General features: G+C 39.7%; 1 protein-coding gene across 1 annotated transcript in view; it reads right to left on the bottom strand.

Annotated features, from left to right (window-relative positions):
• Positions 1 to 1,936: 1,936 nt before the first annotated feature.
• LOC101857654 (DNA-directed RNA polymerase I subunit RPA1) overlaps positions 1,937 to 26,761 on the bottom strand; it is a 42,115-nt gene continuing 17,290 nt past the window's right edge. The window contains exons 15-35 of the mRNA XM_005101493.3: positions 26,620 to 26,728; positions 25,448 to 25,531; positions 24,082 to 24,249; positions 23,242 to 23,358; positions 21,862 to 22,076; positions 20,563 to 20,647; positions 19,863 to 20,063; positions 18,320 to 18,448; positions 16,451 to 16,615; positions 15,110 to 15,321; positions 14,616 to 14,742; positions 12,989 to 13,105; positions 11,004 to 11,228; positions 10,252 to 10,298; positions 9,435 to 9,602; positions 8,686 to 8,903; positions 7,505 to 7,653; positions 6,362 to 6,433; positions 5,340 to 5,504; positions 4,559 to 4,669; positions 1,937 to 3,115 (exon numbers count right to left, since the gene is read on the bottom strand). Of these exons, the coding sequence (XP_005101550.1) occupies positions 2,825 to 3,115; positions 4,559 to 4,669; positions 5,340 to 5,504; positions 6,362 to 6,433; positions 7,505 to 7,653; positions 8,686 to 8,903; positions 9,435 to 9,602; positions 10,252 to 10,298; positions 11,004 to 11,228; positions 12,989 to 13,105; positions 14,616 to 14,742; positions 15,110 to 15,321; positions 16,451 to 16,615; positions 18,320 to 18,448; positions 19,863 to 20,063; positions 20,563 to 20,647; positions 21,862 to 22,076; positions 23,242 to 23,358; positions 24,082 to 24,249; positions 25,448 to 25,531; positions 26,620 to 26,728 (3,175 nt within the window). The 3' untranslated portion in view covers positions 1,937 to 2,824. The remainder of the gene's footprint in view (positions 3,116 to 4,558; positions 4,670 to 5,339; positions 5,505 to 6,361; positions 6,434 to 7,504; positions 7,654 to 8,685; positions 8,904 to 9,434; positions 9,603 to 10,251; positions 10,299 to 11,003; positions 11,229 to 12,988; positions 13,106 to 14,615; positions 14,743 to 15,109; positions 15,322 to 16,450; positions 16,616 to 18,319; positions 18,449 to 19,862; positions 20,064 to 20,562; positions 20,648 to 21,861; positions 22,077 to 23,241; positions 23,359 to 24,081; positions 24,250 to 25,447; positions 25,532 to 26,619; positions 26,729 to 26,761) is intronic.

Genomic DNA, 26,761 nt, shown 5'->3' with positions numbered 1-26,761 from the left:
AAGAGAGTAACAAACATAAAAAGGGAGGAGAGATCAGGACGATAGATGTTCGATAGGAAAGAAGGAGCAAACCACACCAGAGCACCCGCCAACCACAAACAAGTGCCCTAAAACAGCATGTCCTTAAGCATTGTCAAATAACCAGAATGCAGATGTCCTCAACGAGCTAAGAAGGTCACATGATCCCTGTGATGAAAGTTACTCAGCCTCGTGGTAAAGTTGGTCTAGATGTATTTAAGTTACAGATACACTTACATGTGTTCAAGATTTTGAAAATTTGAACTGATATCTAGGTGAAAAACAACCAGTGTCTAATCTACGCATGTTTCTTTTTTTTCTATATATAATATGACGTAGCTATGGGCAGACCTACTTCTTTCAGAAACTAATTTTGCACAGTGAATAGTTTTTGTCAGTCATATTATCTTGGGCAGCTGTTAGAAAAGCACTGCCACAACTAGAGACGCATCTTTCAAATGGTCGCTTTTAAGCACACGGGGGCTATCCCGAAAAACACTGTTTTGAGAAAATCGAAGGTAAAGTTTTTGCCCCTTGTTCAGTTTTTTTTTTAAAGGCAAGGAGAGTTTTTTCTATTACCAAACAGATATACACACCAATGAAACCAAACTTCTCCTACAGGTAGGTGTAGTCTTTCCTACCAGAAGATCAGGGGTGTGGCTGAAAGACAGCAGTAAGAAGGAACCAAGGAGTAACAGTAGAAAGGCTGCAGAAAGAGTCAGGAGCCCAGAGGAGAGGGCAAAGGGGGTGAGGGGTGGGGGCAAAAAGTGGAGACGAAAGCAGACGATAGAACATTGGTAGAGAGGAGGAAAGAAGGTGAAAGGAGACAATTTTAGAGAGGAAAATTTTTTTTTTCGGTCGTTACGTGGTCTTGGCTGCTATGAACTTTCCTTCCATTTCCAATCATTCCAAGGCTCATATTTTCCGTGCTTCAAAACAGAAACAGATAGTTAGATATTCAAATAGAACAACATTCAATGGTTTGCACAATAACTTTATTGACTTTTTCCAAAATGCTTCAGCAATAAAGGCAAACATAGCGTGAACAAAGGTGCATGAAAATTTGAACAATATTTATTGTCTGGAAATATCCAACAAATTTCCAAGAAAGACAGCACATGGTGATAAATTCATTGTCTCAGAGACATAAAACATTTTCCCATAAAGTAACATTTACTTATTTCACTCACTTATACTTTTTAAAAGGGGAAAGAAATATTCTATGCTACGAAAGCATCAGTGTTTACAAGGAAAATAGTGAACTCTACTCCAGGAGCACCACAAAAAGAATCACCTGTCTTCCCCAATTTCAAGTTTAACCATGACAATCATATATATCTACTTTAATACACATTCTTAACACCAATAATGTATTTTCAACAGGTGGGCAACATGCTCTGCAAGAACAAAAACATTTACATTAAATTACATAGGTATGTACATTTATAAAACAAATAATTATTTCCTTCTTTTTCTCCATCATTCTTTCATAACATCTTCTCCGCTCCTGCCCTCTTCCTCCATCTCGCACATGCAAAGTCAATAATTATATAATTACACTTCAAAAACAAGGAAAAACTTTGTGAGTCAGAGCCAACAAATAAAGAAATCAAGCTCCAACCTTCTCTGCACTGGCAAGGAAAACAACAAAAAATAATCTAAAGTTCTATGCAGAGCAGGCATATTGGCACAAAATCATAATGGAAACAGTATGAAATACTGTAAAACAAATAAGTTAAAAAAACTAAGCGGCAACCAACAAGTAACCCCCCCCCCCCCCTTCTTTTTTAGGGCCAGCGTTGTTTGGGAATTGAATAGGCTGTGTGGGATGTCGTTTTTTAAAAGTTTTAGTAGATTAGAGGTTTTACGGCACTCGCAACTGCATAAGGTCATATGAGCGCCAGATGATTAGAGGTGTTACAAGAGAGTAACAAACATAAAAAAGAAGAAGGGGGGATAACGACAATAGATGTTAGACAAAAAAGAAGAAGAAAGTGGGATGTGTCAATCCATGTTCTTTAAATATTTGCAAAAAGAACTAAACACATTCTTTGATTGTTTACTAGGCACACATAAGTTACTTCAGAACATAATTCCAAGATCTCAGAGATGGGCACACCTTTTTCTTAGAAAGCAAAGTTGACAGACATGGTCCTGATCGGTCTGCTGACTAGAGGACAGCTGGTCACTGAGGTGTAAGTAAAGAGTATCTAATGTTCCAAAATTACATAAGACCTGGATATAGAGAGAACCACGAGATTCAAATTCAGCAAAGGGACAAGACAGAAGTCTGTCAAACCACAAAAAGTGCAAGATTAAACACTTAAACTTGGTGCTGTGCCTTATTCTTACAGATTCTTAAAGCACACTGAGGACCATGATTGAGAAAATAGTCTATGTGAGTGAAATCTATCAAGACCTCAAATAATAGATCTCTTGGTAGATCCACGTAAAGGCCATGCAGATATAAGAAAGTAAATAAGACCACAATTGGAAAAAACTTTAATGGAGAGGGGGGAGATGTAATAGGTAGAATGACTTTGGTAGTCACTTAAAGTTGGGAGGCAACGTGACAAAATGGAAGACAATGAAACAGTGGCGCTCTTGACAGGAAAAGGGCAAAGAAGTCACTGTTGTAACCAAATCGCTGCTAGCAATAACAGCACAAAGCAACAGGAAGGCCAACTACGGGCATATATACAGATTAGGACGATGTCAGCCCTTCTATTTAGTAACTGATAACTTTCACAATAACCTACTCATGATATCACACTAACATCTCTCTTCGTACAAAAAGAGCATTATTTCACTGGGGGTCCAGCACCTCAAAACTGCCAGTGCCCACACCCATGGGTCTTCCCATCACCAGCTGAGCGCTGGGAGACTTGAGGGTGTCCACACTTCCTGAGAGGCAAGCATCCAGCAGAAAGTTCATGGTCGTCTCAAAGGTCATCTTCTGCAGCGGTGAGGTGTTGTAGTTGATGTCTCGTCTGTTGAAAGCGTCGTACTCGCCTCGGCACGTCATGAAGTCGGCCAGCAGAGACAGGTGGCGGTAGTCCACCGTGATGCCATACGCTCCAAACACATCCTGGATCTCCTGCCACAGACACACAAAAAAAGAAGGAGAATGAACATGAGAGCTTCCGTTAATATCCTGAAAGAATTAGGCTAGGTTTTTGTTCAATTTCTTTTTTTGTTAAGTGTTTTCTGGCGCTCGCAACTGCATAAGATCATATGAGCGCGCGGGACACATTAAACTTTTTCAGTTGGTAGGATATTTTGAATTTTGCCCAGGTAGCGGCCGAAGCTGACTCTCATCGATTCTAGACCACCAAGGGATCTTTAACATGCGCAACTTGCACACGGGACCTCCAAGATTTTTCGCCCTTGTCCAAGAAGGCTAGGTGTACATCTTTCCTACCAGAAGATCGGGGGTGTGGCTGAAAGACAGCAGTAAGAAGGAGCCAAGGAGCAGCAGTAGAAAGGCTGCAAAAGCCAGGAGCCCAGAGGAAGGGGGCAAAGGAGGTGAGGGAGTGGGGGCAGAAAGAGGAGACTAAAGCAGACGACAAAACATTGCTAGAGAGCAGGAAAGGAGGTGAAAGGATATTATTGCTTGAAGAAACCTTTGGAACTAGAGAATATGTCACAAACCTTTGATCCTGATTACGCATCACAACACATCATCCATGCATCCACCGTAGCTAATTGTTGCAATTATCAAACAATGATTCTGGGGTTTTTTAATTCTCTCACTCGCCTAGGCTGTCACCCACGACACAAAAGGGTAGAAATTTTTTTTACACTTTGTCAGTCTAATGTTTGTCTTAATCTTGGCTCTGGAATTTGTGAAGTCTGCCGTTTTCTTAAGGGCAGAGTGGCACTGTGCAACAACAAGGGCTCAATGCAAAGAGAATGTTAACCCTATCCCTACGCCCTGAGGTCATTTTGTACCCCCCGGGGTTGTATTTTTCACATTTTAGAATACTTCAAGTACGAAGATCTCTTTGAAACTTTCAGTATTTCTCAAAAAATCATTTCAACAGACTTCTATGCAAAGCGTACAGATCGGATTAACGAGTAAATTTCCTCTTTGGAAGTGGTGGCACAGAGTTCCCCACGTCGTATGGATACGATAGCAAAACACGACGTACGGATAGGGTTAATAGCCTACTGTTAAAGTTAGAGAACTGCACCTGATGTAGTGACAGTACAGGTCAGGTACTATTTCTCCCCTTTCACACCGCAGTGGGTTGGGGCAGCCGAAATTTTTAAAAATCAGAATCAGGGGTATTACGGTCATATTTTGTTAAAATAGAATAAAAATCGTAACAAATCCGCCAAATTCGTAATGAAGGGCAGCCACAAACATGGTCTCCGCCCCTGTTTTTTAAAATAGAAGCACAATATAAAGAGAATAAAGCAACAGGTTACCAATTCGCAAAAGGAAGGGACACAGGAAGAATTCAACCCCGTCACTTCATATATTTTCAACAATCTGAAAGCCATGAATCAGAAATAAGCTTAACCAACCCCCACTTACCCTGATCACTACTCTGTAGGCGGCTTCAATCCCGTAGGTGCTGGCCATGGTGTGGATGCAGTTACAGTGCAACTGGTTCAGGTCCAAAATGTCCGGATACTTGAACATTTCCTGCAATTCATTCAAAACAGAATCGTAAACACGACGTTCAGTATCGTTGAAACAACTTATTTAGGAGGTGGTAAGGTAAGTGTTTTAGGGTGCTCACAACTGCGCACGGGACACATAAAGGATTTTCAGTGTGGTAGGAATTAATTTTGAATTTAGCTCGAGTGGTGTCCCAAGCCTACTCTTATCCTGTGGGTATGTGTGTGTGTTCCGTTTGCCCATCTCAAAGGGTTTGGTGAATGTATGAAACTTGCAGGGTTCAGTACATCCAACAAAGTTAACTCTTTAAACCCCATCGGACGCATCGAACGCTGGGAGCGTCCGGTGGTAATAGCCCTGATCCCCATCGGACGCTTATAGCATCCAACACTAGTGACAACTGTTGCGTTTCATTTAGTGCTAGTTTTCCAGAACTATTCCCGATCTAAGGTTTTTTTTGTAATGACAAAGCCTTTGATTTTGCTATTAAAAGTTGGAGGCAAGCTTTTGGGGTTATAATGATACATAGTGCACCAGGTTTAGGTGACTGTAGAAAAAACTCCAGGAAACGGTGGAAAAAACTCAGGGTTTAAAGAGTTAAGAACCACTGTGCTATAGGAAACATAAGAACCACTGTGCTAATGCTAGAGGAAACAGTCTTCTCCACACCCCCCACCCCCACACACACACAGACCTGGATGTTGATCCCATCCGTCTTCAGGTGCAGCTCCGGTTCCATGTCTTTCCGGACCTCCGACAAGAACGCCCTGTTGATGCCGGTGACTCTGTGCAGCACCGAACTCTTGACCGCCCGCTCAAACAACCTCTGCACGTCCAGCTGAAGCTGGTGGTGGTCGTACTGAGGGAGAGAGAGAGAAACAAAATGCCATTTTATTTGTCACATATATGGAAATTTCAGTCAACAAAGGGAAAAACATTTTTTTTTTCTTCTAAACATTCAGAGAGGTTTAGTTTTAGTAAGTGTTTTACGGCACTTGCAACACAATAAGGTCATATAAGGGCCGAAGATTAGAGATGTCACAAGAGAGTAACAAACACAAAAAAGGAGGGTAGATAAAGACGATAGACATATGATAGGAAAGAAGAAGCAAACCACACCAGAGCACCCACCAACCACCCACGTTCAGAGAGGAACAGAATATCCCACCATTAATATATTGAAAGCGAATGTCCCTTTAACACACACCTATAGACACGAGCACATGTCATTGCTGGTTCATCTTTTACCAAAACCAGACCAAAGCAACTACAACCAAACCCCTTCATCTTACCTTGAGCACCAGTATTGTCTATGGGTTATTATTTCATCAGCTGATAAGCAAGGGAAACAAACAGGCAAGAGTTGAGATGACCCCATAGAAATCCCCTGAAGAACCTGGCCTGCCAAAGAACCTGCCTTTCTTTTGCCTCCCAATGGATGGGTTCTCAGGCGGAGACAACAGCCCATCCAAGAACTTTTCTTTTTAGTTTAAGTAAGAGTTTTACAGCACTTGCAACACAATACGGTCATATAAGTGCCGGAGATAAGAAGTGTTACAAGAGAGTAACAAACACAAAATAGAAGGAGGGGAGATAAAGAAGAAAGATTTTTTATAGGAAAGAAGTAGAACAGAAAAAAAGTATTTTACAATCATTTCCAAGTTCCCCTGAACAAAATGAATAAAAAGGGACAGAGACAACATTCTCAATACTCACCTTAAACGTCAGAGTGCACCAACGGAATTTCTTGGAAAACTTGAAATCCTCCACTGAATCATGACTGAGTGCCTTGAAAAGTAAACAACAAAAAACAAAATAACTTCTTCTGCCTTGAAATCAACAGACTTGAGAGTTGCAACTATGAAATATTACAAGTGCAGATAGGAGGTCATTTTGAAACTACACAGATATATTAGGATAGAAAAGGGGCAATGTTCATAGATTATAGTGTTAAGTTATGATTGAGAAACTGAAGGCATGTAAGACTGGAACAGTTTAAATAATTGACAAAAATTGTATGCATTTCGTCTATTTCCCATCCTGGCTTCAAGCCACAAGCTATGAAACTTGTCTTGAACCATTTCCCTAATAACCCAAATGGCCGCTGGATCGGAAAAGTAAAGTAAAGTAAAGTAAACCATTTCCCTAGTTGTTTCAAAACATATTTGTATCATTATAACTGCAATGCTACAGACAATTATATAACTGTTTTACTTTAATATAGTCAATTTGAGAATCTTAAGACTCTATGGGCTTTGCCATGAAACCCTCTACATCAACCTCTCCCACCACCACCTTGGCCCACACAGGGAGACAGCTAATGTGTCATCATTACCTTTCTAATCCTGAACAAGAGTATACCATAGGCCACAGACAAACATTTTCCGTTTTTCCCTATGTTGGGCTAGTTTGTTTTTTTAACTCTTTATCTCTGGCAAGCCGTTCCCAGCAGCTCGTGGTCGGAACCCCTCTGCCAATGAGCCGCTAACAGCGTCTCGGGCACATTCCTTTACGACGGCTTTGACATCAAATTACTTATCGGCTCTTATACAAGAAGTGTATTCATTAGATGAAGAATTATCAAAATAGGCTCCTAGTCCAGATTTAATGACCCATTTAATTACGTTTTTGTAATTTTTAGATTTAGTACCAAAGAAAGAGCCCCGGCGTAGTGGGTTTACCCCCCTCAGTGATAAAGAGTTAAACATTGTTCCATGTCTCTCCACTTTTCTGTACATCACGTTGTGACTTCTCCAGGTCCACAGTGGCCTTCCTATTGCCATCGCCTTCTTTCCCACTTCATCTCCGATTGTGAAAGATTTTAACTCACAGCGACAGTTAATCTGCACCACTTCTTACCTCTGTCTTGAGATCTTTGTCCACTTTGCTGAGGGTCCCAGTCATTTCAGCCTCCTCCTCACTACTGCCCTCACCATCCTCTTTACTGGTCAGCTGATCCGTTTCTTCTGCTTGATCCGCTGGATCAACCTCCACAACAAGATCTTCATCTGATGAAACGCACACATTTTTTAAAATCTTTAGGGGAAAATTAGGAAATCTACAGAAAAGTACAAATATATATAATAAGTGAAACAACAAAACACACAGGAATTGGTAAACGTCTGAAAATGAAGGGTATAAATGTATACCGCTACACACATCTGAAAAATAAAGGGTATATATTTGTTACAAAAAATAAACAATCAACTAACAAAGAACTTATACAACCGATATGTTGAGTGAATTTAAAAATTAATCAAGCAAAAAACAACAACAAACAAAAACAACAATCACACAAAAAAGAAAACAAAAACAAATGTTAAAAAACCTAAGAGATGAGGGTGATAGGTGTAAGCTCTGTCTGCTTCTTTCCACTGCAACTATCTTACTGATCTGTTCTGAATACAGCCATTATTGTGCTTGTAAGCAAGCTACTTACTATAAACAATTCTCAGTGAGTCAGTCTTAAGATCGAATCCACATTGAAAGAAAGCGAAGAAGGCCAAAGAGTACTAGGTACAGGGACTTAGACTTGACCTAAAACAAGGGATGTTGTTGTTTTCAAATCCCTTTAGCTGCGAGCATTTCGCTTTTGGCAGCGCAATGCCTCCCTCAGGTACCTACATGTCCTTGTCATCTGGTCAACACCAGAGAAGAGCAGGCTTTGTATCATGTGTGTAGGAGCCTGCGTCGAAGAACTGCCAGGCTATAAAACATGGGACACAGCAGGACAGAGATGGAGACTAAAGCGTAAGACAGAAGGAAATAGAGAGCTCTTGTGTTGGTGGCCATTATCCCAGAAACGAGTGAGAGAGGCATGATATTGATGATGATAAAGAAGCTACATACTCAACTTCACACACAAGATCATGAAACTAGATAGGTAATAAACAAGAGAGGAAGAGGGAGATCCTAATATTCAAGACCCTGAAACTAGAGAAGTAATAAATAAGAGGTGGGAAGAGAGAAGCAAATGCTTCAATTTTCTCTCCAATCAGCACACCCATCAAGAGGTCTTCTTCAACGCCTTCATTTATTACCTTGGGCCTGACCAATGACAGCATTCCTCTCCTCATCCTCGCCCTCGTACTCCTGCGTGTCAAGTTGTCGCTGGTGTTCCTTCACAGCGCTCATGTCCCCGTCGTTGGGCTCCACCTCCACATCATCTTCCTCCTCGGGCCGGTGCGTGGTCGTCTCCTCTGGACTATCGTTCTCAGAGTCAGCGCCCGATCTTCTCATCTTCCCACGACTCAACAGTCTGCCCAAGAAAACAAAACATTTTGCTGTGATCAATGTTGTTAACAGAAAGATGTACTTTGAAAAGAGTTTATCATTTATGAAATCAGAGAGGGCTACCATAAATATAGTTAAAAGAAGATAAACTTTTAAAGCAATGATCATTAATGAAACCTAAAGGAAGATTGCGTTGGTGGTGGCGGCGGGCGGGGGGGGGAGGCGTTATTTGCTGTCAGCTTGACTTTTGCAAAAACAAAAAAAACCAAGCAGACATGTCACAAGCCTTTGATCACTGTGCATCGCAACATACCAATGAAACACCTCTCTTTTCCCCATTTCCCAGGTTGAGTGGGTTCCCTGACACTGTCACAGGTATGACAACTTTTTTCAGCTACCAGCAACACACGTTGAAACATCAAATTAAAAACACGAACTGTCAGGAAACAAAAGATTTCTTGTGTGGATAATCAGAGTGGGCTCAGGGATAAATTTGTACACTACGGTGTTATTACATATCAAGAACAAAGAGAAAATAATGTGCCCGTGAACATACGATGACTGTTCCAGGAGTTTCCTTTCCTTCTGGATGCTGGCGTTGACCCGTGGTATGAACTTCTTCACGATGTACTTCACGATGGCCCGCGGCGATAAGTTAGTGAAGTTTGAAAAGTCTCGCTGTGGCAGAAACTTAAATTTGGCTTCAATTAATTTCTGGTTCCCACTGCAAGAAAATAAAAATAGCAAATTTTAATGAACATGAAACATAATTAGGGAGAAAAAAAGTTCCAGTTTCTAAAAACTTCTATATATGTATGCAATTGAGACCCAGAAAAATTTCTTATAGGTAAAAAAATATTACTGGTCTCCGTTTTAGTTTAGTAGAGGTTTTACGGCGCTCGCAACTGCATTAGGTCATAGGAGCGCCAAGAGGTGGATGTCAACAGAGAAGTCCTTACAGGGAATCGGACTTACTCTGCTCACCTATCTAGTTTCAACAGAACAGAGTCTGCTTCGACTATCAAGGCACCCCGGAAATAGCGGGTCACAAGAGTGTGACAAACATACAAAAGAAGTAGAAGAAAATGACGATAGTAAGTATTAGGAAAGAAAAAGCAGCAGTTCCCTGTTGCAGTTCAGGCACAGTTATGAGTATGACATTTGTTGGATCAGCCCATTTACAATTCTACTGTGCATTAGAACGGGAAATGTCCCCCCTTTGGGAATGGCCTAAAGACACTTCAGTCAGTGGCACCGCCCCGCGGGGTTTTACTGGTCTCCATTGCAGAGTAAACTATCTTAAAAAAAATAATTTTAAAAAAACAACAGAAAGACAAAACAAATAGGGACAATCTGGACATGGCCTAACTCACCTGTTAGATCTCCTGGTACTTATTCTGACCCTGAGAGACTGCAGTAACTGGAGAGAGAAAGAAAAAGAATAAACAAATACAGCCAACAATTATTACAAATATATTCATGATTGTTAGAAACATCTGAGCCAGCTACAGTGAGAAGAGTAATGGGAGTGAAATCAACATATAACAGGATATCAAGTCCCATTTCAAATGTAAATGTATAATTTTCAAGCATATAGAGAATATCAATTTACTAGTTACATTTTCACGCAACAAGCTTTTTCAGCAAAAGGAGGAGAAATAAAATACTGTTCACAAGCGTTCAGTATGATATAGCGGTATCGATATATATCTTGACGGTTGTATGCAGAAGGTGTGAGTTTGACTCACGAGTGGGAAAGATTTTCACCAAGTGTGCCTGTTGTTTGTCTGTTGGGGCGTTGTAGTTGCATCTTACTTGGGCCGGGTTGGCCCTGAGCTGAAGCAGCCCATCTCCTAAATGCCAAGATTATGTTTAAGCAGCGTAAAACATCACAATATGCTGTGCACAGTTTTAGTTTTAGTAAGAGTTTTACAGCGTTTGCAACACAATAAGGTCATATAAGTGCCAAAGATTGGAAGTGTTACAAGAGAGCAGCAAACAAACAAAAATGAAGGAGGAGTGATAAGGACCATAGATGTTTGATAAGAAAGAAGGAGCAAACCACACCAGAGCAGTCACCAACCACACCCTCTGTGCACAGCATTATTTCATCAAGTATCTGTACCTGGTCCAAAGTGACCATGTTGAGGTGTCGCTGCAGCCACTGGGCTTTGGTCCTGGCCACCTCACCAGCCTGCACCGGGATGTCCATCGACGGAGTTTTGATGGTCTGGCTTCCCGTCATCAGGATCTCCCTCAGCCGAGGAATTCCCAGGGTCACGTTCATCTCACCGCGACCGGCAAAGTGGAAAGTGTTGAGCGTCATCTGCGTCGACGGCTCACCGATGGACTGAGGAAAGCCAGAAATAACAACAAAGTAAAAAATCCGCCCAGGATGACTATCCATGCCTGCCAAGGCAAAGTTCTAAATAAAAAATCGATAAACTGAAACAACAAAGCAGTATAAATAATCAAAGGGTATCTTAATACAAGTGCCTGAAAACCAAAGGACAAAATGCCTTCTTTTTTTTTTATAGTACAGGGTTTTACGGCGCTCGCAACTGCATAAGGTCATATGAGCGCCAAGGGGTGGGTGTCAACAGAGAAGTCTTTAAGTCTTTACAGGGAATCAGACTTAGACTGCTCACCTCTCTGGCTTCAACAGCACAAGGTCTGCTTCGACTATCAAGGCACCCCAAAATAGCAGGTCACAAGGGAGTGACAAACATACAAAAGAAGTAGAGGAAAATGACAATAGTAAGGATCAGGAAAGAAAAAGCAGCAGTTCCCTGTTGTAGATCAGGCACAGTTATGAGGGTGACATGAATCAGCCCATTTACAATTCTACTATGCTTGAACGAGAAATGCCCACCCTTTGGGAATGGCCTAAAGACACTTCAGTCAGTGGCACTGCCCCGAGGGGTACAAAATGCCTGTGTAGGACAATTGGCCACATGTACAAAGATACATAGATTGTGAAGCGCAAAGTGCTTGCTGTTGAGCGGGGATTTGCACTATACATAGGCTATCTATTATTATTATTATTATTATTATTACAACAACTGCAATATGAGTTGAACCTTTAGTCAACCACCCTTGAGAATCCACAGGGGAAAAGTAGCTCTCTAAAAGAAAGGAATTACTAAAATTTTTCTCAAAAAGAAAGGAATTGCCATCATTGTTAAACACACACACCCCCACTCAAATATCTTTAATTTACACCAAAGTGACGGGAAAAGTGCAGCCCATCAAAGAAGTTCTATAAATTCCCAGGTAGAGCACTGAAACATAAAACTACATGAAAAAAATAATAGTTTTACACAAAGCACAAAAGAAGACAAAAGGTTTTCCTTCTTCTACCACATGAGACGGACACAGATTTCAATGACTGAGGAGATGGTTCTTCAAAATGTGGGGAATAATGGCACAAGTAAAAGAAACTGACACCCCCAACAGAACAATAATTCGTGGCGCAACTTATCCTCAAATATCTCTTGAACAGGTGAATCAATGTCATTCATATTTTGCATAGCAGTTTGTATTAATATGTCTAAACTTATTCATATTTTTCAACATCTACTGAGGCTAGATTAAAAGACTTTTCTTCATAAATTTATATAAAATACTACAAATCTCTTTCACACAAAAAATGAAATTGTTCACACCACTTCCCGTTTCTCACACTAATATTGCGTACGCATATGGCCTACGTCACAGCTCACCACTTTTTTATGGCAAATCTAGTAACAAAAAATTGATTCTATAGTGAACATTTTTTTTGTACTAAGCGTTCTCAAACCATGCGTCCAATAAACATTGCCTCGCAATTAGAAAAAAATGGCGGACTTGCTTTTAAAAGCCAAATTGTCCCAGCTGTAAACCTTTTAAAATCTGAGGAAAACACACACTGGGATTTTTTATAAGTATTTATTAAGGATTTTTTTTAGAAAAGAGTAAACAGGTATTTACAAAAATATTGACCTGTGAAGACAAATTGATACAAGTCACTGTGCAAAAGCTGGAGAGTTTATGTTCGATAGTTGAGGAAATATTTGACAATAAGTTGCGTCACAAATTTTTTACAACACTATAACAAAGAAAAGACTTTACCTGTGCCAGCACTAGCCCAACTCCTTCCCCTGGATGGGCCATAGACTGCACCACCTTCTTGTTGATGGCCGTTCGGAAAGACTCGGGATTCAACTTTTGGCGCATTTTCGAGGCTTCCTGTAAACAATTTCAGAACTTGTTTGAATACGAGTTTACGGCAGTTGCAACACAATATGGTTGTATAAGTACTCAAGATTAGAGGTGTTACTAGAGAGCAACAAACCAAGAAAAGAAGGGATAAGGATGACAGACGCTTGGTAGGAAAGAAGAAACAAACCACACCAGAGCATTTGTTAATCTGAGTAACACTTATCACTTTTTTCTTTTCTAGTTTTAGTAAGAGTTTTACGGCACTTGCAATACAATAAGGTCAAATAAGTGCTGAAGATTAGAGGTGTTACAAGAGAGTAACAAACACAAAAAAGAAGGAGGGGAGATAGAGATGATAGATTTTTTATAGGAAAGAAGGAGCAAACCACACCAGAGCACCTGCCACTGAAGAGAACTGTTTCAAGACAGGGTAAGCTGAATAACAGATCCGCTGGGAGGACAGACAATGGGGGAATTTTATATTTCTCAATAGGCCTGTTGTTAACAGTAGGAAATAGCTTTCAGGCTCTCTCTTTTAGTTTTTAGTTTTAGTAGAGGTTTTACGGCACTCGCAACTGCATAAGGTCATATAAGGGCAGGCTCTCTCTGTACTCAGTCCAGTAGTTTGTAAATCAATGCTCTAGAGTCCCATTCAAGAAAGCAGTATTCCCTGCTTGCAGCTCCTGTGAGCAACATTTATACTGCAAACAACATTCTGATCATTTTTCACACATTTGTAAGAAATGTACATAGGAAAGTAATCTCGTCAACATTCCCTAAAAACATATTCATCTATAAAGTCATTTGTCTATATCAAAATCAGGATGAAGAAATGTTTCCAATATGTTATTTATTGCATCCAGAAATGCTATATCAGTCGCGTTTTTTTAGACAACTGAAGACAGAGCAGACAGTATTTTTTGGACAGTTTCTAATACTTACATTAACCTAATATTTTGTGCAATAGACTGATTGGTACAAGACATTTCATCAAATATATAATAATCTACTACTAGCAAGTTTTGAAGATTGCCAAAAAGGCATAGAAATACAGTAAAAGTAAAAAATGCATGACATCAGGCCAGAAAAATAAACTATGTGATGCAAACAAGCTTTGAGTGAACAAGTCTGCCCCATCTAACCTGCCCAAACAATAAGGGCTTGGATGAGCGAGTACAAACCCCTGTAAATTCAACCCCACTGCAAATCATAAATATTCCTATTTGACCCTATCCGTACGCCTTGGGGTCATTTTGTACCCCGGGGGTTGTATTATTCACATTTTAGAATACTTCTACAACGAAGGTCTCTTTGAAACTTTCAGTACTTCTCAAAAAATCATTTTGACAGACTTCTATGCAAAGCGTATGGATCGGATTAGTGAATAAATTTCCTCTTTGGAAAGTGGTGGCACAAAGTTCTCCACGTCGTATGGATATGATAGTATAACACGACGTACAGATAGGGTTAATGCCAACTTTGACCAATGTGCAGGGCGTCAAATAGATGAAAACACGAAAACAAAGACTTTTCTCACCTCCTCAAATCCTTTCTTGATGTAGACGTTGAGATCATGTCTCAGTTTCTCTGAAAAGACATCTGGCTGTGAGTGAGGGAGGTACCTGGACATGACCGGGTCGGGGCAGCTCTGCCTGGTGCACAGGCTGGGAAGAAAACATAGTGAGATAGTGAGTACTTGTAAAGTTAGTGAGTTCATTTACACCAAGAATTACTTTTGAAGCTTTCTTTGCTTCTGCATGGTGGAACTGCGTATATGAGCTTACGTAAGGGAGAGGGAGAGGGAGAGGGAGAGGGAGAGGGAGAGAGAGAGAGAGAGAGAGAGAGAGAGAGAGGGGGGGGGGGGGGGGGAGTGATGGAGGGGAATAGCAAGGACCAGATCAAACATTCACCACTGTTTGGCAAGAAGAGATTTTGATAATCACTGACAAACTTTCCATAATGTCCCATGGAATTTTAATTCTTAAATGGAAATGACGACAAGTAAGATATATTCTTTTCCTAACTATTCACCTCTTTCTTTTCTCCTCATTGAGGTTCGCCCACGCTTCGGTGAGAATCTGGGCCCCTTTTGCACGACCCACACACCGGCCCTCTGTGACCAAAGTCGTTTTGTCCTCTGATGTGATGGGCGGAGCCGCGTCACTCTTACAAAACTCCAAAAAGCCGCTCTCTCTTCTGATGAACTGTTTGCCTTCTTTGTAAGTCTTCATCCATTTGGAAATCTGCAGAAACAACGGTACAAAAATCATCTCATTTGACCAGATCTCCATAATCAGTTTTCATACTACAACAACAATCCCTGACACTTGGCCATATGTTACAAGAGAGTAACAAACATAAAAAAGAAGAAGGGGAGATAAGGAGGATAGATGTTGGATAGGAAAGAAGAAGCAAAAGACACCAGAGCACCCGCCAACCACTCACTGCTAACGTTTATACCGCCATGGTGTAGGCATATTGTATATACAGACCACAGAGACTGATTGCAACAAAAAGGGATTGACTGTAGAGCAAGGACAATTATAAATGAAGTGGGTCAGTTTTTGTAAATGGCTTGCAAATTTTTCCATGTTAAAAAAAAAAAAAAGCCTGGTCTCAATAGAAGCTATTTTTAAATGCAATCATAATGAATTGAGCAAAATTGTTATAAACAGATGTTTGTAAAATTCTAGTGTTTGTCAACCTATTCATTGCTAATCTCCATTTTTGCCACCATAACACTTTGCAAATACAATCTAGTCACCCAGCCAGGAGAGTGAGTGCAATGGACTTCTCGAGCCTATCGCAGAACTGAGTCAAGAGATCGAAAAGTATAATTTTCATCGTCGCATTATTGCGGCAAGGGACCATAAAGTTGTAAAGAGTGTAAAATTTCCATACTGCCCACCTATACGTATTTCTAAGAGGGACATTAAATAATGTCACTATCCAGATGATCCTCTTTCCACTTACAAAATAACAAGTTGTGACCACAAAGTGTCTGAAAATGTCAAGAAAATAATAGATAAAAGATAGCATTTGTACAGCCCAAATTCCCACTCAACAGCAAGCTCTATGCGCTTAACAATCTTCGCTATTACCCCAGCAGACCTGATAGCATTCTGAAACAATCTCAACTTCCTGAGAAGCATACAGTGCAAGTTGCCATTTGTAGGCACTAAAACACTAACATACTGACAAGATCTTTCGCTGAGTACCCATTCCCACCTGGGTGAAGTTAGGAATATTTGTGTAAAGTGCCTTTCCCAAGGACACTACGTCGGGCCCGCGGCTCGAACCCCTGAACCCACAACCTCACGATTACGAGTCCGGTAGCATAACCACTAGACTTTCAGAAAAGGACATCATTACCTTTTTCCAGGTGCGTTTGATGTTCTTCTCTTTATCTGCATTGAGCCAGGGACTTTCGGAGCAGTTGTCGATCAGAGTGTGGACATTCTGAGTCAGGAAACGCAACAAGGCTGGCTTGAGGTACGGATTGCGAGCCGGTTCTATGCCATCTTCACCGTAATAAAACTGCGGACATTGAAAAGCATACAGAATGACAATGAGAGGGATAGTGGAAATAAAAATTTACTTATTATTACAATACTCTAAAGAAACAACCTGATGCATGGGTTTTAAAAAAATCACTAAACCCGCCCTAGTTACAGGCTTAACTCTTTAAACCCCATAGGGTCCTGCAGTAATAACCCTATTCCCCATCGGACGCTTGGCGCATCCGATACCAGTGACATCTGTTTCGTTTCATTTAGTGAAAGTTTTTGCTTGTTTTTCGGAACTATTCCTGAACCAAGTTTATTAGTAATGACTAAGCCTTTGTTTCTGCCATTCAGAAGTTAGAGGCAAGCTTTTGGGGTTATAATGAGACATAGTGCACTAGGTTTCGTAGGTGACGGTAGAGAAAAACTCTGGGAAACGGTGGAAATAACTCAGGGTCTAAAGAGTTAAGCAACAGAACTCTTAGTACAGAAAATGGGCCATATGGCACATGCTCATAGGCTACTAGATTATTAATGATAACACATTACAGAAAATGGCCAATTGTCAAGATTTTATTTGAGAAAACTAAAAACTTTGAAATCTCCAGGATCTGTGCAATCCTCCACATATTGTGTTTCATTTTCCACACTGTGTAGAAAGGTAGCTCAGAGAAGCAAAATGACAATTTTCTTCTCACTGCCTTTCTCCAACAGGTGTAGAGCCGAGAAATCAAATACAACTCTGTCTACAGAGTCTCAAACATATCTTATGGGTGGAACATGTAAATCATTGCTTATCTCCAGAAAGCTCAAAATCATGACCAATTGGTCCTCAAAATCCCTACAAACTTGTTCTAACATCTCGTACACTCCAGCCATGATAAATATTATTCATTCACTTGGTCCAGAGAGAACTTCACTGCACTAAATTACAAAACACTCTCTTGGGCTTTCTGATGCCTTGAATCTCCTAATAGTAATAGTTTAGTTTTAGAAGAGGTTTTTCGGCGCTCGCAACTGCATAAGGTTATATGAGCGCCAAGGGGTGGATGTCAAAGAAGTCCATACAGTCTGCTCACCTCTCTAGCTTCAACAACACAAAGTCTGCTTCGACTATCAAGGCACCCCGGAAATAGCGGGGTTGCAAGAGTGTGACAAACATACAAAAGAAGTAGAGGAAAATTACGATGGTAAGGACTAGGAAAGAAAAAGTAGCAGTTCCCTGTTGTAGTTCAGGCACAGTTATGAGCATGACATTGATGAATCAGCCCATTTACAATTCTACTGTGTATAAACGAGATATTATGTACCCCCTTTTGAGAATGGCCTAAAGACACTTCAGTCAGTAGCACTGCCCCGGGGGGTGAATCTCCTATGAAACATTTACTTGAGTCTCCTTGATCATAGTACAGCAACATTCTAGCATTTGCACTCTTTTGTGTCTAGAGGATGTGAAAGTAATATTCGGACAACTGATGCCAGCTCTGATGTACTCTCTTTCCTCGCAATGATGCTGCTGCACAACTTAATGTCAGTCATCTATGTTAATCACAGCCCAGCTTATAATTGAAGAAATCTTGAGAGTAACAAGATGCATGTCCAGCTGCTTTCAGAAGCAGTTGAACTTTTAGACATTCGCTCTTACATATAATTGTTTTAGTTGTGGCACAGATGAACAGAACAGGGCTAGTTAAAGGGATATATGATACCCAAGCACAGAGAAAAGTTGACCTCTGACCTGTACGAGGCTTCCGTCGCTGTCCCTGACCGTCATGTCGTAGTTGACCGTGATTCCCTCCAGATGCTTGACCAGACAGCGCTGCAAGTAGCCACTGCGACTTGTCTTCACAGCTGTATCAATCAGACCCTGAATGCATAGAAGTGACATGATTTTAAATAAATAGATTACACTTTTATTGATCCCAGAAGAGCAATTTTATTTACAGTCATATAATGGCAAACATACATAAATTAAACACATGCACAAATACATTCATAAATACACAATATTATTCCAGTACAGAACAATTAACAACCATGCCATTGCCAGTCGCCACTGTGCGCGCCCTGTATTTTGAGCTAGGGTTGTCGTGTCTTGCTCAAGGAAACACCCTAGTGACCACCCATCTAAACCACCTGTCACAGACACTTGCTTGACACCACTTGAGTCGGAACAATTAATGAATTACATACAAGTCACGTTAAATATTGAATTTATTTTTGCCAAAACACATCACCATAAAAGCTTTCTTTTGTATCACAAACTCTCCTTTTTTTTCCCTATTAATTTAGAAAAGAAATCAAATTTATTTCAGCTTATATCAGTTTTTTAAAGTCTCTCTCGTATCAGTTCAAAGTAAGTAAGTAAGTTTATTCAGTGTTTAAGGCCATTGGCCCACATCACATCACACAAAGCACTCATTTGATAAATAAAGTTTCCATAATGAATAAGTACAGGTTGTGCACATATCTCTTATCATGATCAATTCAAAACAAGCTACTAAAAGAGAAAAGACTCTCAAACTAACACCCACTTCCAGGAAACAACTTGTATTACCACATAAACAGGTTCAACATCTTCCGAGGTAGAATTCCTATGTAGAACCTTGAGAAAAGTTTACAACAGGTTCTTCCACCCAAAGCACGACAGAATTTTACATACATGACCTTTTTCTGAGTAAGAATATTGTAGTATCCTTCCTCAATTTACGTTTATAAACAAATTCAAATAAATTTTGCCTACACCACGGTCCAGTGTGTCACACAACTAAGCAATCTTTCAATCTTCCGCGAGACTAATACAGGCACAAAAGTCAGAGTAAGCCCACCCAGAAAAAAAAAAATGCTCAACCCTTAATTTTATCTGTACCTCCTAAATATCTTCTCTTTACATTGCAATTATAAATGTTTGAAGCCATATATATATTTCCATGATTATTCCTTATTTGAAATAAATCCATAACTAATTCAGAACCCTAAGAAGGGACATGAGACAAAAAATTATTTAACCCTATCCGTACACTGTGTCTTACTATTGTATCCATACGACATGGGGAACTCTGTGCCACCACTTTCCAAAGAGGATATTTACTCGTCAATCCGATCCATACGCTTTGCATAGCAGTCTGTCAAAATGATTGTTTGAGAAATACTGAAAGTTTCAAAGAGATCTTTGTACTAGAAGAGTTCTAAAATGTGAAGAATACAACCTTGGGGGGTACAAAATGACCCCAGGGCGTACGGATATGGTTAAATAAAATACCAAAAGTTGGGCCACCTACCTCTCGCCCGGCCATACAATGGAAGAAGTACTCCTGTGGCCGGATGCCCGTCAAGAACCGGCCCGTCACAAAACCTCCAGCCTTCGGGGAGACGTCGTACGGCAAAAAAGAAGGCAGCGACCGGCCGCTAAGCATGAGAGGCGGCCTACGACCCTCAAGCTCAATCTGACCAAGCAGGCATGAAATCTGCATGCAATTTACCTGAAACACAAAGGAAAAGAAATATGATTCATTAGAGTGCTCATCACCACCATCATCACTGACTAAACAATCCCCCCCCTTTTTTTCTTGTAACACAATTTGTACCATGTCAACACATTTTTACGTAACCTACAAATATCAAATATCAGGACCAAAATCAGGACATGAGACAAAGAAGAAGAAAAAAAAATATTTTAAAATTATGATTCAAAAAGAAAGACTACAACACTTTTATCTATACATGAGGATACTTGTTCGTTTCATCAAATAAAGAGAACCATATGGACACAGTATCTCTGCTTTAGTTCTGATAAATAGTTAAGACAGATTGATAGACAAATGTCAGAGTGAAAGAAAAAAGGAAGACATATCAGTGACACCCTCCAACCAACAGCCGAGGAAACTTGATTCACAATGGAGCATACATTATTTCACAAGCATACACAATATCATAAACAAATTATGCAAAAATGATGTACTTTCTGCACAAACAACTTACAGGGGATCCTTTGGCTCCTGACTGCACCATAAGCTGAAGGCTGTTGTCGGGAAAACCTTTCTCCAGACCTCCTGGCATGATACACCTGACAGAAAGTAGGAGACATTTTTTTCAGTATTCAAATATTGTTTAAATTGTCAAAGACGCCTACCATTTTTTGAGGAGAAGGAGAAAAGTGGTTGTCTTAGAAAGGTGGATTTCTTGGACAGTGTTTTTAAGCTATTATGATATAGAAAAAACGCCTGGAGTCAGGAGGTGTCGTTTGTATGGGTGTGCAGGTAGCCATAATTCCATGGCATCACCTGCACAGTAACAAAATATGAAAAAAAGACTTCTTTTACAGGAGACAGTATACACCAAAAAGCAGACAATTTTAGAAAAGCTTGTTATACAAATCATTAAATAAATAAGACTGTCTCTGTATCTAAATTGTTCTAAGAAGCATTTTAGCATATTTCTTTCGCTTCTTTACTTCAAAGTATCATTTTGACTGAATGTTGGCTTTTTTAGTTTTAGTAGAGGTTTTACTACGCTCACAACTGCACAAGGTCATCTGAGTGCCAGAAGATTAGAAGTGTTACAAGAGAGTAACAAACATAAAAAAGAAGGGGAGACAAGGACGACAGATGTTTGATAGGAAAGAAGGAGCAAACCACACCAGAGCACCTGCCATCCACCCACCAGGTTGGTTTTGTTTCAAAACAATCATGAAATCACTTCATGCTTTAGCCCACTCCCCTTTGACACAAATACTATTATGGCAACAACTCGGGCGTAACAACCATATTTGTTGTTTGTTTGTTTGAGTAAAGAGAAGTACGTAGACACAAGAATGGTCATTTAGTGCTGGGAAAAAGTAAGATGGACAGACAGAAACAACAAAGGGAAAGTACGGAAGTAGGACCTACTAGTGGCGCCCTTCAACCACCCGCACAACCATATTGTACTCAAGCTATTCATTTTTTAAAATATAATTGTGACAAGTGCATCAATCAGAGCAAGCCTAAAACAGCCATGGAGGAGAGCTGGACAAAGTACAAATTAACACGCAGTTCACCACAAATCTGTTTTAGTTTTAGTAAGAGTTTTACGGCACTTGCAACACAATAAGGTCATATAAGTGCCAAAGATTAGAGGCTCTACAAGAAAGTAACAAATACAAAAAAGGAGGAGTGATACGGACTATAAATGTTCGATAGGAGAGGAGAAGGAGCAAACCGCACCGGAGCACCCGCCAACCACCCACACCACTGATCGTGCAATAATTATTGCAATAAAAGGTATGGTGTAAAGTCTTACTTGGCAATGCCATCTTGCACTTTGTCCGTTTCGTTCTTCATGCTCATGTCAATCTCTGCCAGACGACTGCCTCCCTTGTCGAAGTGAGCACGTTTCAATTCTAACAACAGCTGTCTTTCATCCACTTCACAGTCGCTCAAACCCAAGCCCTTTTTCACTGCTTCCCTGCCTAGATGCAGAGACTTTTTAATGATGGACTTCCTCTTTTTGTTGGCCTGTCAAACAAGAGAGAAGGAAACCGAAAGGTCAAAAATAGAACTTTTTACAAAAACAAAAAAACAAAGTTCCATTAAAAATGGATTCTTTAGCAATTAATATATCGATTTTTAAAAAAGAGGAACTTTCCCCGTGATCGCGACAGAAGACCATTTTCGCGAGACACCCATTGTTATTATACTATAATACTGTTTAAACATAGAATGCTGAAATAAAAGCTATCAATTTATCAAAGCAAGGTTATTTCATACCAATTTGAGGGTTTGGAAGATAATTTCAAGTAAGAGTCACTTACCAAATATTTACAATCTTGATTATGTACAGAAAGTGGCGGTTTAGCAGAGGAAAAGCTGTAGCAGAAATCAGCTAAATAGCGGAATACTGAGACCCGTGTCAGATGTTCCTTACTAGGAATTTCCTGATTTACCATTGTTATGAACAATCAATCCCCTTCTGTAACCTGCTGGAAACTTTCACCCCAGTTTTTTTCCCCTTCCGCTAGTACACAGATAACAACTGACGCTAAGCAAAAATAACGACTTCGAAGAAGACAACAAAACTCTTTAAGGTTATTTTCTAAAACTTTTATACCCAGGCTGTAGACATTCTGATGGATTAATTCTTTAGCCTATTAATAAAAACCAAGGTTTAACTTTACCAGATTAAAGGCAAAAACCATAACATAAATGCTCCAAACAGAAAAGAAAAATCCCTCGAGTGCATTTTGGTAGCTGTATTCAAACAATATCAAACTTATGCACATAATTCTATTCTGAACAATAATTTTGTCAGTATTCATGCAAAGTTCTACAACTGGCATGCCTGTAATCTCAGGACGTACTGTGGTACAAATGTTTTTCAGCATTGCTAAAAGATCTAAACAAAGTATCCTTTATTTGCTGCATAAAACAGAAAAGTTACAAAGTTACATATACTTTAGGAGAAAAAACAATGTATATTTTTCAGTATTCTTTTTTCCACAATTAGTTTTTAAAAGTCAAAACCCCATTTAAACATAAAAAATTCCAAGTGACTTCTGTGTTTACATTGCAAAACTTGACCATCTTTAATATGCAAAAGCAAGCGCACAAAAAATCACAATGAAAAAATATTTACCATAAGAAAAAAAATAAGAAAAAAGATAACGAGTAAATTGACACATACCTTCTTTTGCACCAGGATATCCCCAGCACCGAGAGAAAAGCCGACACGCTGTAAGAACGAGGTGAACAGACGGCCCAGGTAGGTGAGAAACAGTCCAGCCACCTCTCCTCCATACAGCTGAGGGGAACAAATGCAATGGGATAGAATCATAGACACAATAACAGCCAAACGTTTGCCGCAAGAATGGTGGCAACCTAATTCTTGCAACATTTCTTCAACAAATTAGACTGCATCAATAAAACATAACATGAAAACTGAAAAGGCATCATATTTTGGGGAAAATCCAAAGAAACTGGGTGGTAAACATCACCAATGTGCCAGATGAGGCGGCAAAGAGTTAAATATCCAAAATGTCTGTAATTCTGGCAGTGCAGAAAATATGCAACACCTCCCAGCTCAAAGTTTCACAGCTATCATCCCTCATGTGGCTTCAATTTCATGATGCTGAACATCAGCATAGCTACAAAGCAACTTTAACGTATAGTAGGCAGCAGTCTTTTGCACTTTAGTTAACTGGTGTAAAAACTAATAACTTAATTTGCACAAAACAAAAAAAGTCAGCAAAAAGAATAGAGGGTTATTATTTCTCAGTGAAACAAGAAATTAATGAACAGTGCGATAAAAAGAAATTAAAATTTAGTAGGATAAAATTACCAACACTAAAAAAAAATAGAGAGAGAGAGAGACAATTTAGACATCATTTTCATATCAACTGATACTAAATTAAGAAAAAAAAACCCAGTCCAACAAGCACATTTAGATTTATTCAGAGAGCCAGAGCACCAATATCGCTCCTCATGACATGTAATACGCAGCAAGTAACTGGACAGCAAAGCTTACCTCGTAGCAGCAATGCACCAGACCGTAAGCCGAGGGTCCGTAGTGGGCCTTGTCCAACACACCCTGCAGGAGTTCTCCCTCGCTAACAATCACTGTGCTCTCTCCTAACTCCTCCAAGTTCCCCGACAAAGGCCCCAAGGTCCTACCCTGGTTCCACTTGGCCCAGTTCTGGTAAACAAAATGTTTTAAGTCTCATAAAAAACAAATGGACAATATGGAAAAATTTCCCAAGTCAAGAGAAACAATCCAGAATCTTATTACAACAACAGCAAACAAACAAACAAAAAATAATAAACTTTAAAGTAATAATTAAAATAAAAAATATAGTGTGCCATGTAAACAACTACTCAATAAAAAGAGCTATTTAACATAAGAAAAAAATAATCATTTTTCTTAAAATTTATTCTAAATCTGGCCTTTTATCAATTGGTCGCTTTTAAGGACAAGCAGGTTATCCCAGATTTCGGGGGTTTTCAGAAATCTTGACCTACACCAAAAGTGGGCATTGCCCTACCTATACGAGAAGTTTCATTTCATTGGTATGCACATTTGTTTGGTTATAAAGAAAACTCTCCTCGTATTTTAAAGAATCTGAACAAGGGTCTAAAAACTTTACCTTTGATTTTCTCAAAACAGCATTTTTCGGGATAGCCCCCTTGTGCTTAAAAGCGACCAATTCTCCTGTGACAGTACTCATTTTGAACAAAAAGAGCCATCACGCCATCATAAAGCATTTTCTCAAATGTGTACAACAGCTTGTATCCCCTTGGAACAGCTCACCACAAACAATAAACAGAACATAAGCAAAGTAGCAAACATCGTCTATACCAATATTTGCTTGAAGAGCAACCCATCAACAAAACAATGGTGGTGCGCTAAAATAAAAAAGGCTTAAAAAAAAACAGAAATAAATATGAGGTACAAAGGAAGGAATGCTAAAAAGTTAAAAAACCCAGCACCCAAAGAACAGAATAGACATTTTTTAAGGGGAGTGCTTCAGCTTTTCAGCATGATAAAGGTCACATTGCACCACTGCCAAACTAGGACAATGGTTGGTCACAAAAGGAAAAAATGATAACAGAAGACCAAACCACTGTGCCCATCTAACTACGTGGGTGATGAACTAACCAGAAGTGATGAATAAACTAGCTGTCAGTTTAACAGGAAAAACCTTCCATTTAATATCTAATCTTTCAAAGACCAAAGACTAAAAAGACTAAAAGTACAAGAACTGCGTCAGTATCACAGAATAAAAAAAGAAGAAACAAATAAAATCACACACACAAACGCTTATAGGCATACATAAAGACAAAATAAATGGAGCTTTTTTTTTACAGTAAACAAAACCACTCTTGACGTAACAAACCTTCTCTGGGATTTTCGCCCTGCTTTGTAAATTCAGCGGTGTTTTATCTTTGGGTATAATGTTCAACAATATGGTAGTGATGATCTGTAATAAAAATAAACAGTAATGAGTTTAATTTTGAAAGAATACTACTTTCTTCAACAAACATACAAACTTCTTTTACCATATAACCAACAGTAATCAGCCATCAGTCTCTAATCTAATCTAAACACATTTAATAAACAGGAAGATAATTGTAATTAGAGTAAACATTTCACATTTCACTGACTCTTTCTAGATAATTTACAAGTGAGATACTACACCCTGAAACCTTAGAGTATGTCTCCTTATGTGCGATATGACACATGGTCCTTGCCGCTCCAAAAACAATCAAGTAAGATAATAAAAGACCCATCTCCTAGCACACTACGTGACATCTAGCGGCACGCGACCGTCGCCGGTGATCGGTCCATGAAGCGATTGAGAGCTTGTCGCGCTGGACAGACAGGGGGTGTGATGGTTTAAAGCATCATCATTGGTCAAAATACGTAGCAAAGGAGTGCCAATCGACAAGCCGTGTGATGTTGTCACGCAAAAGGATACACACCTCGCGACTCATCGCCCATAAGGATACACACCTCACGGCTCATCGCTAGCGATGTCGCATCGCGCATAAGGAGACATAGGCTTAGAGCCAACCTGGATTGTGAGGGAAACATCTCAGCAGAAATACAAAGGTACTTGATAAAACAATCTTTAATTTTAGTTTTTACAAAGAATAGAAGGGAAGAAGAGAGATTACGACAGCAGATGTTTGATAGAAAAGAAGTAGCAAACCACACCAGGCCACCTGCCAACCACCCACTAAAACCTCATGGGCCTCATGGGAACAAACTCACATCTTGTTCCATACAGAAAGGAAAGACTTTTTTTCCTTTCTTGAAGCAATAGCCTTTCTCTTACATTCAACCATGAAAAAAAAAAAGCCTGAAAACAATTCCCATCACCCAAGTCCACTTATATTCATTTCCTCAACCGCACACATTAAATCTACCTTACTCATACATTCCTTTACACATTCATTTAGTTTGTGGCCTTAGTCAGAATACCAAAAACAAAATGTAAAGAAAGGCAAGGCACTGGCACCACTCACAGTACCACAGGTCTAATGCTATATCAAACGCCCATATTACCTGTTTTCCTGACCACAGCCGCTGTGGTTTGAGGATGGCTGGCGGGACCGTGCGAATTTTGGCCTTCCAGTCATTCATGGCACTCCACACCAGGCCACAATAGTCTTGACTACATAAAGAAAGAGACATCACAAACAAATCA

Source organism: Aplysia californica, unplaced genomic scaffold (genome assembly GCF_000002075.1).
Source record: "Aplysia californica isolate F4 #8 unplaced genomic scaffold, AplCal3.0 scaffold00285, whole genome shotgun sequence".
Taxonomy (NCBI): Eukaryota; Metazoa; Mollusca; class Gastropoda; order Aplysiida; family Aplysiidae; genus Aplysia; species Aplysia californica.
This window is presented reverse-complemented; position numbering and strand designations above follow the sequence as displayed.